Source organism: Poecilia formosa, unplaced genomic scaffold (genome assembly GCF_000485575.1).
Source record: "Poecilia formosa unplaced genomic scaffold, Poecilia_formosa-5.1.2 Scaffold17, whole genome shotgun sequence".
Lineage (NCBI taxonomy): Eukaryota > Metazoa > Chordata > Actinopteri > Cyprinodontiformes > Poeciliidae > Poecilia > Poecilia formosa.
This window is the reverse complement of record NW_006799956.1, coordinates 1345225-1359752: the sequence shown is the minus strand read 5'-3', so window position 1 is coordinate 1359752 and position 14528 is coordinate 1345225. Positions and strand designations below refer to the sequence as shown.

The 14528-nt window shown below is 40.6% G+C and overlaps 1 protein-coding gene across 2 annotated transcripts in view; it reads left to right on the top strand.

The window, feature by feature from the left end:
- The window catches only part of plxnb2b (plexin b2b), a 169551-nt gene extending 157032 nt beyond the window's left edge, over positions 1–12519 (top strand). For both annotated transcript variants that reach the window (XM_016668776.1, XM_016668777.1), the window contains exons 30-38: positions 1045–1145; positions 2877–2961; positions 3321–3472; positions 3671–3831; positions 6241–6388; positions 7052–7116; positions 7278–7353; positions 8705–8779; positions 9321–12519. In XM_016668776.1, the coding sequence (XP_016524262.1) occupies positions 1045–1145; positions 2877–2961; positions 3321–3472; positions 3671–3831; positions 6241–6388; positions 7052–7116; positions 7278–7353; positions 8705–8779; positions 9321–9425 (968 nt within the window). In that variant the 3' untranslated portion in view covers positions 9426–12519. The remainder of the gene's footprint in view (positions 1–1044; positions 1146–2876; positions 2962–3320; positions 3473–3670; positions 3832–6240; positions 6389–7051; positions 7117–7277; positions 7354–8704; positions 8780–9320) is intronic.
- The last annotated feature ends 2009 nt before the right edge of the window (positions 12520–14528 follow it).

Here is a 14528-nt window from a genome sequence, read left to right as displayed (position 1 = left end):
GGTTCAACAACCTGAAAGCCAGAGCAACAATTTTTGTCTTTTTAGATCAAATCAAATTTGGTAGAATGGTCCAGTCAAAGCCCGAAGTTTAATTCAATTGAGAATTGTGACAAAATTTCAATGTTGCAGTTCAGTTCTTGTTGGTTAAATTTGGTTAAATGCAGACTAATTCACAATAAATGAGCAAAAACAGCCTCTGGAAGTACAAAGTTTGTGAAGAAAAGAACAAAGTGTTGATTTAGTGAAGCCGCATACAGAGTGCATGCCACATTTTAAAAATAATTTTGTAAAAAGAAATAAAAGAACTAACTTGAAAAGCCATCTATGCTTTTCTATCCACTTCAGTCATGTGCTGTTTGTGTTTCCCGCCAGTAAAATCCCAGTGAAGTGTGATCTACTCTGAAGCTGCGATGTGACAGCCATTGTAAAGGTTTCAAAGTATGAACACTTTCACCAGGCACTTCAGATAAGCGGTTGTAAAATGATAAAAATCCCAAATATTTTCATTAAGATTAAACAAAGCCTTATTTTGTTGAACGTTTAACTTCATTTCAGCAACATGAAGAAATCCTTCATCCTTTAACTGAATTTTTCTCTCCAGTGTAGTCAGGAACCGTTGGGACCAACTTGAAAAGGCTAAAGCTCCACAGATACTCCATAACATCAAAGCCACTCGCATCACGCTCTAGATCTAATTTCTCGAGACGTTTCCGATAGAGAGCCATCTTTGTTCGCGATTAATACAAAGATGGCTCCCGTATATTTGCTGAACTCGCAAGTGAATCATCCAGCACATCACGTGCGTTGTCAAGTCTGCAGCGATGCAGAAAATGTTGGGGTGCAAAACACAGATTTTAATTAAATCTAAATTATTCATAAGACTGATGTCTTTTCTACACTCCCAACTTCCTCGTGTTGTGCTTTTGAAACCCCTGCAGAAAGCTGAGTGCCTGCCTTGAATAACATAATTAGTGTACTTACTTAAAAAAAAAAAAGAAAACATACATTTTTTCCAAAGTTTTTCCATCCTTTTCCCATTGACAGAGTGGCGTCCCGGCTCAACGGGACAGATTTTATCCGATCTGGACCTGACCTCCCAGAAAGAAGGCAGATGGAAACGCATCAACACTCTGGCACACTACAATGTGAGTACCGGCAAAATATTTAATCCTAACTTTAAATGCAGTAGCTTAACAATCACTGTTGCAAAAAAAAAAAAAAAAAAAAAGGCTTTGGATTTGATAAGAATGTGGGGAGATGAGTAGATAAACGTGGGTGTGTAGAAGCGAATGGAGCCTAATATTTTCACTTCAGTCAGTCTTAGTTGCATATTGGAGCGATTTGCATGAAATCTGTCTGCAGCAGATTTTCTGACCTGAATACATTAGCACATATTGAGTTATTGTTTGTTCTCATCACAAAACTGCCAAAGGTTTGAATTTTACACCATTTCTTGCTGTTGCGTGTACGAGTGGAAATAAAGAACAAAAAAGAAGAAGAAGAAGAATACATCTATTCTTCAATTCACAATCTGTCATCTCTAATATGAAGTATTTAGGGCAAAATAAGTCTCTCTACCTGTTAGCTAAATAGCTTCAAAATCTACGTGCAAAGTTGACGTATGACACACAACACAGCGGCTGTGACTCTTTGCCATATTTTATGTCTGTCAAGTCACTTATTGGGGGGAAAGAATTACCATAATGAGGGGGAAAGAGGGGATTCATGACAAGGACATTTCTCTTCACTCCTGCTTATGACCCCCACAGAGCATTGTGTTGTAAATTTAATGTAAAAATTCTGCCTCCATAAATATCCTACACATATATTCAGACAAATATTCTGGGACTTTTTATGCCATATATAACAAGATAGCAGTCAGTGTACATAATTGATGGTTGAGAAAATGTGCGCATCATGAAGAAGCTTGGAGTTTTTCTCCATGTTGCTACCTGGCTAAATAACTAACTCACTAGCTAGCTAGGATATTATCATCAAACTCCTCAACCACTTCTCTTTAGACTTGTGCTTTTTTTTCCCAGACCCTCCCTGCTTGCCAGTTTTGGTTCCCCACTGAATGTCACTAAATCTTCTCGCCACTGTATCGATCGTGAGACAATAAAGGTCACGGCGGTAATATCCCCTGCTTGCCGTGCTTTTCGGCTACTTAAATCCTGATCTTTCAGAGCGGCTTGGCCTCCTTTGAGCCTACCTGCCTCTCCGTTGTTCTCAGACCTCGGCCTGACTGCCATGGATTCATCGCCCGTGTCAGAGTGCCACTAATCACAGCGTATGTGCGGTCAATAACGGGGTGTGCCGCAGTAACCGGCCTCTAAATATCACGGTTAAGACCCACTGTTCGTGTCTGCTCAGTCACATTGATTGGAAGTAAATTCTGGGCCAAACAAATGGGATGGAGAAACACAGTTGAAATACAGCCAAGGGCCTTGTTCCAGCTACCAAATCCAATGTGTCCTATTGGGATTTTATGTGACAGACCAGCATAAAGTAGTTCATATGTTTTCTAAAAGAAATAAAATTCTAATTATTTTTCAAAAATATGCATAGACATAGCTGTTCACCTAAACTGTAAGTCTTTCTGGAAATGTGTCAAGAAAAGGAAGCTGTGTTCCTGTTGTTGGCATTTCGCAGCAAGCCGTGTAGGGACACGGTGGGGGGCTTTTTCGTTAGCATGGACATGGACTTAATGGGGCTGAACATAAATATGTATCGTACTTTTTACGCTTGATGTAAATGTTTTGTCTATGGAACTGAATCACGATAAAGTTCTGCTTTTGACTGCATTTGAGTGTTGTTACAAGCCAATGCGTTTATCAAAATCAAAAGTCATATTTTCTGACATTTGCGCGTTGCAGGTACGAGACAATGCCACGTTGGTTTTATCCAGAGTGCTTCACACACAGCAGAACTACGACCAGAACCAGGAAAACCACGAAGAACGTAAGTATCCGTCAGCACACACAATGAACACATACGATCCAAAAGATCAAACGTATCACGGCGTTTGGATTATAATGCATTTCTTTGTCTTGTTTTCTTTGGGTTCCTCAAAAAATATCCCCACTCTCATTAAACATGCTAATATATGTTTTATGTATTCCAGTCTTTTGTATTATGCTGAAACTGTATGCATTTTTAGTCTTTTTTGGGGACACATTTCATGAGAGCTGTTTATCTTGTGTTTGCTTTCTTTCAAATCTGTCTGAAAATTCCCCCCTCATGTTTATTCATCAGAAACGTACTGAGGTAACGAAACAGATCTGAAGTAAAAGTTTGAACTTTTCGTCTTTCCGCAACAGGAAACGCTCTGTTGGACGACGACAAAGTTTTCCATCTGGTGAGGCCGCAGGACGAGCTGGATGAGATCAAATCCAAACGAGGGAGCATAAAGGACAAGTCGATGACCAAAGCCATTACAGAGATCTACCTGACTCGACTTTTGTCTGTAAAGGTCAGACAAACACAAAACTGTACATACCTCCTGACATTGGAGCATTTTGGGGGTCCAAATGGTATCAGATGATCAGGAAGGAACAGAAATGTTCTAAGCTCAAACCCAGTGTTTTTTTTTTCTCCCAGGTCCGTCTCGGAGCTTTAACGTCGATAACCGTCAGCTAACTCGTTTCACTTTCTGTCCGTCCGCTTTCAGGGAACGCTGCAGCAGTTTGTGGACGACTTCTTCCGCAGCGTGCTGTGCTCCGGGGCCGTGGTCCCACCAGCTGTCAAATACTTTTTTGACTTCCTGGATGAACAAGCGCTAAAACACAACAATGTTGACGAGGAGACCATCCACATCTGGAAGACCAATAGGTAAGAAGATGGGAAACATATTGTACTTCAACCAGATTCTCTGCTGCTTGTTCTGTTCTGATCAGGTGAAATAACATCAACTAAAAAGAATCGATCATTTTTCTAGTTTTTAATAAAACATTGACATTTTTTGATGCTTCAAATGTAGCAGACACTCCAGGCTTTTAAGTCGTTCTAATGGTTAAGAAAGCATTAACGTTGTCAGATTACATTTGATTGCTAAGAGAAAACATGTCAGTCAGGCTGTTTTTTTCCCCCACAGATATTCTGTATCCAATAAAAGCCTGTGCTTGCTTTATTGCTCTGTACTTACCCGGACTAGAGGCAGACTGACTCGCAATATCAGAAATCATATTTTCCCCGCATTTCCTGCAACCCGAGATTAACACACAAACGAACAGTGAGATCCACCTAATACTTGTTGCCTAGATTTTACTGTTTCATCAAATACTTATTTTTGTAGTTTTCCCACTCAGTCGTACACCAGCAGCATATCCCCAAAACTTGCATCTTCTAGACCAAACGCTCGCTATAATTAGACTCTCCTTCACAGAAAAGAAGCCGGTGTATAAATCACAAGGACCTTTCCAGCTTCTACTCGCCTCATTTATCATCCTTGTCGTTTGCGGAACATTGTCCACTTGACGGTAGAAGAGGGTCCAGCTCCATTCTGCGAGATTGCTTCAGGAATGTGACTTTACCTTGTAAACCGCTGTAGCCACTTTCTCCCACTTATCTCGGATCACTGTCCACTTCTACCTGGACCTGCTCGGTCTCGTTGGTTTATGCTGTGGCTTATTTGGGACTCCTCGCGAAAAGATTTATTGCAAAGGTTTTCCACACATGAAGTTCGGTTTCCCCGGGGTAATGATATGGCGTGACACAGAGGCCTGTTTCATTAAGCCACTGACCCCACGGTGAACCCAGTTTCCATAGCAACCACTAGACAAGGCCTGCATGACGACATGGTGTTTGGAACTTGCGCCTTTCCTCTCTCACCATCACAAACGTAAACATATGGAGCGGACCTGCTCATGCTTCAAAAAGATGTGCTCGGATTAATACGTATCTTTTAATGTTTCTTTAGATGTGCGTGTTGTTTCTCAGTAATAAAATGTGAACTTGCAGCATCACCTTATGAAACACAGTACAGTACAAGCATTTGCCCACATTTCAGACCTTCTTTGACTAACAAAAACACAGCTGGAAGTCTTCCCAGCAGCGATCTGACTTTTTTATTATTATTATTTCTTCTCTCTCTCTCTCTCTCACGCTCTCTCTCTGATACAATAACTCTCTAAGAAATAAAAACGTACTTGTTCCGGGAAGCGCAGAATGCAAATGCGCGATTTGAGCGTACTTGGTTTTGCATTTGCAATCTCTGCGCTCCCATGTGACATTTAAGTGCATAAATTAGTGTCGCGTCGGCTGAGGCTCAAGCGCACAAGACGACGTGTTGCATGTAGATGGCCGTGATTGACGCGCCGCCGGCTGGAGAGCAGCCGCACAAGGACACGAGATGAGCGATTTAATTACTTACTATACTCTACGCCCAATTCTGCATCCACCCGTTCTGTTTATCAAGTCAACCGAGGGCCGTGTATTTGATATGAATGTGTGTACGAAGCATAGCAAACAAACAAACATGGTAATTATTTCCCAAGCTAAATTAATTCTGTGATTATAGTAACAGCTATTTTTATGCTTCTATTGTATTCTAACCGAAGCCTTCCCAGAAGATATTACCAAATCAGGATGAATTTTACACGCCGCGCGTCTCTCCTCTCCCAGATGTCGGGGATGTTTGCGGTGATCTGGGAGGAGATGGGGAGGAAGAGGAGGAGGAGGAGGAAGGAGCTGAGGAAACTGCTGTATTTTCGGGCGTTTTTCATGAATTCATAAGATGAGAGGGAGAGCGGAAAGAAGAGCACTAAGCGTGTGTTTTTTTTTTGTTTTTGTTTTGTTTTGTTTTGTTTCGTTTTCAGGAGGGAAATTAGCACAAGCGCCGGGGCGTTACATTAAGTAGTCTGGTCTTTACGTTAAGCCGCGCAGGAGCTGAAAAGGTCAACGTGCTGCAGCTACTTCGGCTTTCTTAATCTCTGTTTGTTAGCGTGGAGGGAGCGTGGACTTACAGTGAGGTCAGCTCTGAGCAAAACGCTAAAATAAACAGACAGTAAAAGGCTATTGTTCTGAATAACACTGACGCATACAAAGCAGGCTTTTCTCCACCCCTGTTATTACCTTCTACTGTAGTCGGTTCAAACCACAGACGAATGCTCTTTCCCGCCGGCACGCCTCCTCGACTTACATCAGTTTAACCGTCGAGATTTCCCTCAAGTTTTAAAGTGTTAATGGTGATAATCACAGTGATCTTTGTTTTTTTATTGTTTCCCCCTTTCACTTGTCCAGCCTGCCGCTGAGATTCTGGGTGAACATCCTCAAGAATCCCCACTTCACCTTCGACGTCCACGTGTCTGAAGTGGTGGACGCGTCGCTGTCAGTCATAGCCCAGACGTTCATGGATGCTTGCACCAAGAGCGAGCACAAACTCAGCCGGGTGAGTAGGCCCAAATCAGAGGAGTGGGAATGAGGTGCAAGACAAGATGAAAGAATATACAGGAGCATGTCAATGAATTAGAATATCATCGGTCGGTTCAAGTATGTCAGTGGTTGTAAATCAGAATGTGAACGTCTGATATAGACACCAGGAGGGATATTTCAGCTGTTTTGTTTTTGGTTTTGTTTTTCTATCAGCTGGAAGAGTCAAAATTGGGATGTGTGTGTGCTGTAGCTCTTCAAACGTCGATTTCACGCATTTTTCCCAAACTCCCAATTGGGTTTCTATTCACAGTCCTCAGAAGGCTGTGGTTGTCCCTGCTTGTGAGCCCTGTTGCACCACACTTTTTCCTTTCACTGAGCTTTCCATTAATTCACTTTGACTTTCTTTGGGAGTTGTCGTTTGTGACATCCCCGATCTACAGAAAGGGTCACTGCTGGACAACTGTTAAGTCAGCAATCCTCCCTATGATTATTCAGGCCATAATGTTGCACATCTGCACTGAAAACCCTCTAAAATTGGTATTTTGTAATGTTCTCATTTTCTTTCATTGCATGCAATAGTCCTAAAAACTGGTTTATAGTTAAAATTGATGCTTACTGAATTTGACATGTAGATGTATGTACTTTTAGTCATGCTTTCATTTTTTTATTTCATCTACAGGACTCTCCAAGTAACAAACTACTCTATGCAAAGGAGATCTCCACCTATAAGAAGATGGTGGATGAGTAAGTGTGGTGCTCTTTACTCTCCCATCTGTTTTCATGTCGAGTTTAAAATCCTCCAGATTTCCCTGAGACCATTTTTTCTTTCCTTTTTTTTTTTTTTTTAATAGCAGTTGCATAACAGAGTGATTACAACCTCTTGTCGGTTCTTTATGTGTGTGCAGCTACTACAAGGGCATCAGGCAGATGGTCCCTGTCAGCGATCAGGACATGAACACTCATTTGGCGGAAGTGTCACGGGTGAGAGACGCATCTGTCATTATCTTTGGCTCATGGTCGACATTGCTTTAAATGTTTTAAGCCCAGAACGAGGCGGCGAGCCCAACGGGTTTCCACCCTGTTTAAAAGAGAAAATGTTACGCGGTACATACACGTTACGAGGGGAGGCATTACATTTCTCTATCAATTTAATCTTCAGTTTTTTTGTTTTTTTTTGTTTTTTGTTTTTTTCCCAGCAACGGTTGTTGCTTTATTTTAAAGCATGCAATTTTCTTGCAAAATGCACCCTGACAGTTTTGTTTAATCCCGTTGTGATGTGTTCACATCCACATCCCTCAAGTTATTTTCAAAATTACTGGTGCAGACAAATTTCTTGGCGCCCCTTGAAAGAACGTGTAAAAAGACTCGCGGCATAGACTCACAGTGATTTATACTGATAAGTTCAACTTTAAATTCGACTGGTTTGGTGCCACTAACAATAACTTTGTAATAAATATTACTGAGGTGTTTATTTTTTTTCTTAAGGTGATCAGTTTCTATGAACTTTTTAATTTGATTTAACTTCCAAAAAGAATTACAAAACAACCTTATTTTTTTGCTGTTGAGGCCCGAGTTTGTGTTTATGCAGATGTTAAATTTGCTGCAATTGTTGCAAGCAAAGGGTTCAGGGTAGGTTAGACAGACCATCATCAATTTTATGACTGCTTCCAGAGTAAAGTCAGAGTGTAATATAAAAGCATTGTGCCTAATTATTAGTATGGCAGCCTGTGTGTCCCATCCTCTCTTCCAATAAGCACAGAGACTTTGCTTTGCATTGTATTATGATTTCATTTTTTATTTTTATTTTTTTATTTATTTTTAAATTTTTTTTTGAATGTTTAAATCAAAATCTGGTGGCATTTTAAGTGGGGCCCCATTAATGTCTCCAGGACTTGAGCTGGAACACATTTTACCTGAATTGAAATTGTTGGTGTTACATTTTTTTTTTTTATTATTTTTTGCAGACAGTTTTGAAGAAAGCAAGAAAAACATATTGGAATCTGAAGACGTTTTTATGTGGCGTTTATTTTAATATTTTGACTGGAACTGTTTGAGTCCTCAACTTTTAAATAGGAAACATTTTTTGAGCAAACATGAGCCAATTTATGTCTGATTGTTAAATAGAATCAATTACTTCAAATTGCAGTGGTTATAGTATCTTGGGTCTTGGGCGATATTTTTATTTTTTTTGCACAAACCACTTTTTAAGTTGCCTATTCAGGTAGAGTCATTATCTACACCAGTGGGGGGGGAAGGGCAATTTTTGTGCGCAATTTAGTTCTTTCATTTCGTCGAATCTCTTACTTTTAAACTGTCTTTTTATGTTCTGCAGTCTCACACCGACAAACTGAACACCCAAGTGGCTCTCCATCAGCTTTACCAGTACGCCAGCAAATACTACGACGGGGTAAGAACCTCCCAGCTCTCCTATCGCGCCCACGGAGGGCCATTCCACTGCATGCACCGCTGCCCACTGCATTTCTTTTTCCTCCTCCTTCACTCTTGATATGCCAGAAAAGAGATTGTGTGAAATTTTAATTGAAAGCATTTCTGTGGGATGTGAATTGGAAAATTGCTTTGGGAATTGATTTTTTTTTTTTTTTTTTTAAAGTCCACTGTGTGTCGCCACTTGAGGTCACAAAAAGGAGGAGATAAACAAAACCTAATGAACAAATCGGATAAACAAATGGGGCTGTCAGTCTCCCCTAAAAGGGGCTCACAAACAATAACGACTAAAATGACGTGACTGTTGATGGGGAATGACACCCGTCTTCCCTCCACACTCGTCACCTCTTCCCGTTTTTTTTTTTTTTTTTTTTTACTATTCCAGCACTACCCTTCTGCTGTCCTTCATCCAAATCCTCCTCCTCCTCCCCTCCCTCATCTCTTGATATTTGCGACTGCTCTGTCGATCATTTCAATGACCGTCCTTCCGTCGTCCCTTTCAGATCATCGCATCCCTGGATGACGACCCGGCTGCTCAGAGTAAACAGCTGACCCTGCGGCTGCAGCAGATTGCGGCCGCCCTGGAAAACAAAATGACTGATCTCTAACCCACCGAGAGGAGGGACAAAAGTCCAAGACATAGAGGGAGATCGCCAGTGACTACAGGGGCTTATTTCTTTTTCTCCTTTTTTTTTTTTTTTCCAGAGCAGAAAGTATGGAAATGCAAAAATCTGAGAGGGGGGACTCGTTTTGATGTGTGCTTCTTTTTCTTGTTTTTTTTTTTGTTTTTTTTTTTTTTTTTTCTGGTTCTGTGGAGTAAACCAAGACTAATTAATTGCACACAGACATCAAAAAAAAAAAAAAGATTGGGGAAAAATGATGGGTTCCGCTGTCATAGGTACGCCTTAAATCTCACTTGCCAAACCTTAAAGGTCTGAGCCCTTACTCATGCTCCACTGAATATTGCTCCCAGGATGCAGTATGAGAAAAGTCTCTGTGAGAATTAAGCCCCACTGTGGAGCACTGGTACCGCAGATAATCAGATGTTTGAATTTCTCTCTCTCTGTGTGTGTGTGTGTGTGTGTGTGCGTGTGTGTGTCTGTGTGCGTGTGTGTGTCTGGGTGTGGAAAAAAGGGTTAAAGAGTTGTATTATATATTTTTTTTATTGTGCAGTCTTTATGCAGAAAGCTTTATAAGAAACAAAAAAAATCTTTTTAATTGGAATCACTTTGTGGTGCGGACAGTGTTTTTATCAGCCTGTGTGCGTAGATGTGTGAATGGTAGTGTGCGCATTGTGAACGAGCGTTGGGGGGTGGGGGTTGTGTGGGGAACATGCGTGCGCACACAGGATGCCTGGGCGTGAGGGCGAAGCAACGCCCGCGTTCTCTCGTTCTCTTGTCCCCACCCCACCGGAGCCTGTGCTCTCGCCGAGCTTTACGACAGAGACCAAAGGGTCCGGACAGGGACGCCGGCTTCGTGTGACTGACGGCTTACCAGAGGTTTCGCAAACATTTCCTTTTGCTTTTTTTATATATGTATATATACACGGAGGTTTTTTTTTTTTTTTTTTCTGCTTTAAGCTTGATTGCCAACTCGTGCTCATGGAAATCGATAACAGCACAGCCTGTCTCCCTTTATTGTACAGTGCCATGAAACATTCCACTTCAACTAAAGCACAGAGGGACATTTCTCAGTTTTCGTTAAGACATTTCAGTTGATTCATTTTTTTTCTCTTCTTCTTTGTGTATTACTTTTTTTTTTTCTCTAGCTGTCAGCAAAATAGAAGCAGTTGTATTCTGCCATGGAGCCATGCCACTCATATTAGCCCTGCAATAACATTGGTATACAGTAGATTCCTGCTTTTTCTTACTTAATGTATTTGCCATATCGTAGCAGTTGAGCAATATGTTAAAAAAAACAATTCAAAATTCATTTATGCATTTTTATTTTGTTCTTTGTTTTTTTTTTATTGTTGTGCCATTTCTCTATTACCATAGTAATGTTCCAAATAATCATTAATAACTCTGCCTCTTTTGCTATAAAATAGCCTAATGCTGATGGTAATGATCTGTCAGAGATGCAGTTGGTACTGCATCGGTTTGTTGCGAACAAATTGTTATCCTTTTACATTTTCTTTTTGTTGTTGTTGTGTCTTTAATGATGTCAGGGTGCTTGGGTTCAGTCGTGTATATAATTGCTCATGATAGCTGAAATCAATGTCAGAGTACGGCCTGAGTCGCAAAACGAGGGTTTGATATTTCTTTGTCCATTTAAACACCGTCCCCAAAATTGTAGGTCTGGCCGTCGGCAGACCTTTTTAATTGTCCTCCCTTCGTGTCTGACGGGTGGACGGTGCGTTTGGCCGACACGTGGCAACGAGCTCCAGAGACCCCAGAATGTTAACGATTCCTGCCTTGGCTAGAGTGACGTTTGCACAGACCTCGAGCCTGCCCGCCTGCCGTCTCAGCATGGCGCTCCGGCTTCCTGACTAACAGCATTTGGCACTGCCCACTCAGTGCGATGCGGAGTGGCACTCTGTGTAATGAAATCAGCAGGGGAGGCTTTTGATCTTAATTGCATGCCGACTGCAGACTCTCCATCCTCGCGTCTCCGCTGTTGTTTACTGGCGACTCCGTTCTCGCTGACTAGAGTCGATGCAAGAAGCTTCTCCTTTCAGAGCCTTTCTTTAACCAAAAACGTGCCTTATCGGATAGGATGACACATATATATTGTTTCTAAATTATTCTGTTGGTAACATAGGAATATGATGATAGTACTTATAGACACAGCAATGTACTTGGACTTGTGATCTTACGTGTGCTGTCTAAAAACGCTAGATGCGCCGCTGCAGCCATTGACGTGCCGTTAGGCTGAGGACATTTCAGTACGATTTCTTTTTCCCGGCTGCAGCTTCGATGTGTGCATTTCATTTGGATGTCTTTGGTGTGTGCTTACTAGGATTTTGGTGGCAAAAACAGCAAAAAAAAAATTTTAAAAAAAGAAGAAAAAAAAGTCAAAAGACTAAATGTTGAAGAGAATGACCAGTTGCATCTGGGTTTCCCTTGAAAATGTCTCACATTCCAAAATTAGACAAAAAGGGTATCCATGTGTACAATTGAAACATCGCGCAAAAATTGTTCCAATGGTGTTGATTCTTTTGACCTGTGTTTCTAAGCTATCCTACAGTGTGTACGATAAATGACTATCTATACTCGACAAATGACTTTTCTTACTGCTGTGCAGTTATTTTTATTTCTCGTTTCCTATACATATGAATCTTTGTAAAACAAGTTGAAATACTGTATCCTATCTGTATACCCCTATGCATTGGTTCCTATGACGAAAACGACAAAAGAGCGAAAAAAAATTGTTTGTGCTGTTGTCGAGACCTGTTTTTTTTATTTTTTGTTTTGTTTTGTTTATTTTTTTGTCCCTCACCCCCCATTTTGAAACTTGTGAATGTGCTGTATTGACAAAAGAAACTGGGACACTCCACTTTTGGTACAGGACCAGTAACGGAAGCCAATGTTTTTTTTTTTCCTCCCCGTACGAGGCAGCTTCGAATATTCTCGATCTTGTACCTGATCCGGTCGTGCTGGATGAACATAATTTTAAAAAGTCGTATGTGTGGACGGAGCAGTTACCCACAGGTTTCATCATGCACTCCTCCGTGAATAAACTCAGAGACATATATACCCTTCATATTGGCTGTGTTTCTTTCACTTGGACAATATTGATTTGCTTTGACTGAAACCGCTCTCATGCTTTATTCATCAGGAGTAACAATCACCTTGGGTGATAGAGTTGCCACAGGCAGCCGATTTTTCTCATTGGAGTGAATTGTGTGTTCTTCAAAATCTCTGGCACTTACAGCGCCTTGCATAAGTATTCATACACTTTGAACCTTTCCACGTTTTGTCCTGTTACAACCACGGACCTCAGTGCATTTTAATTTGATTTTTTGTGACAAAGTAACACAGTGCTGCAAAAATCATAAAGTGTAAAGATAGCACTACATGAATATGGTTTTCAAGTTGAATACGAACATATTAGCTGTTTTGTGTTAAACAACAGTGAGCTAGGGAGTAAGGGCTAATGGATATTTTTTAAATTACCTTTAACCTCTGACAATAAGTGACATTAAACCCAATATGTTCCAGTTGTGAGCTTTGTGACCAGCTAATATTAATGTATTTCTTTTCATTTTGTAAACTGAAGTGTAAAAGGAGGTTGCATAGTACTGCATGTCACTAATTTAATGAGATATAAATCAGGAATGGACATGTTTTCTTCCATTTGAAAATCATGAGGTTTTATTTCAAGTCAGCCATATGTAATTTTCAGGTCAGGGTTGTTGAGAAACCAGATGTTCCCACTCATAATTTCCACTTTAAATTTCCTTTAAACGTTAAATATAGAAATTTGGACTTCTGAACTTAATCATGCAGTGCTAATTTATATGAAGGTTTTTGTGAGCAACCTTTAAAGGTTCAAGTCCTTTTTAATGGATGTCTGGAAACTTTTATTTCTCCATTTCTCTCTTGAGTTGGTACTTGAGCTTAGAAGTTTATTTAAGGATTATGAAAAGTAAATCCAGTTACTTCATAAAAAGAAGTGCTCTAAACCAAGTCACATTTTTCCAACACAAATATTCCTTCATGTTATGATTCGAAAAGCTTTTAAAACCGGTCTCCATACGTGGCACACCCTACGACGGTCTTTATCTAATTCCCACATCGGGATCCTATCACAGCGCCCTGAATACAAACTCAAACGTTCTGCCATGAAATGACTTGTAAATGGCAGTGCAGGATCTCAGTCAGAAGCACTGGAGTGAATAAAATTGTGTGGAAAATATTCAGTGCTACCGACAGCTATGAATGAAATTGAGGGAACAAAAATGAATTGCTGGAGTTGACGCACACAAGGCGGATCGTAGGCCTGCGTTTACTTGGGCTTTGCTGAAAGTGAGCAAATCACTGATTCAGCAAGAGATAAAGTAACTTCCCGGGTTTTCTGAGTAAACTTGATTATTGCAAGTACAGCATCAAAGCATAACATCCTCGATCCACTTGCCGTAAATCAAAGATAGAGAGCTGTTTGTACCTCTACCAGGACATGCTACTTAAATCAACATTATTTGCACGTGTAAGATTAAACTTGGGGGGTGAAAAAAAAAAATAAATAACCCGTGTCCTTCATTTCGTGGAAATCAATACTGCTCGCTGACAATTATTATTTAAAGTCGGCATCTGTGCTGGAAATGCTCAAAGAAAAATGGGTTAAAATCTGCATGTTGCTGGCTTCTGTTCTCCTTCCCAGGACGCTTCCCTGCACACAGCTGCCAGCCTCTCCTTCAGCAGGAGATCTTTGTATTTCCCAATAGGTTGCTTTTCACCTCCACGTTTCAAAGTTCCTAATGAGATTTGGCTTTGATTCACACCTCCTTATGGGAGGAGAAGGAGGGGGAGAACTTGGAAAAATATAAACAATTATTGCGGGGTATCATTTTTGAACACTGCTCATGAATAATTGAAAACCACTGAGAGTGATTCTACAACTGTGTAAACACATATATCCAACAGCATTACGCTACCAGAAGATGCTATTGTGCCTTTTTCTTAAACATGAGGCTGTTATGAAGTCGAGGTGATCTGGAGTAGTCCAGCTAAGGGCTGACGAGACTTTTAAGTCAAAACTATTTTGTAAAT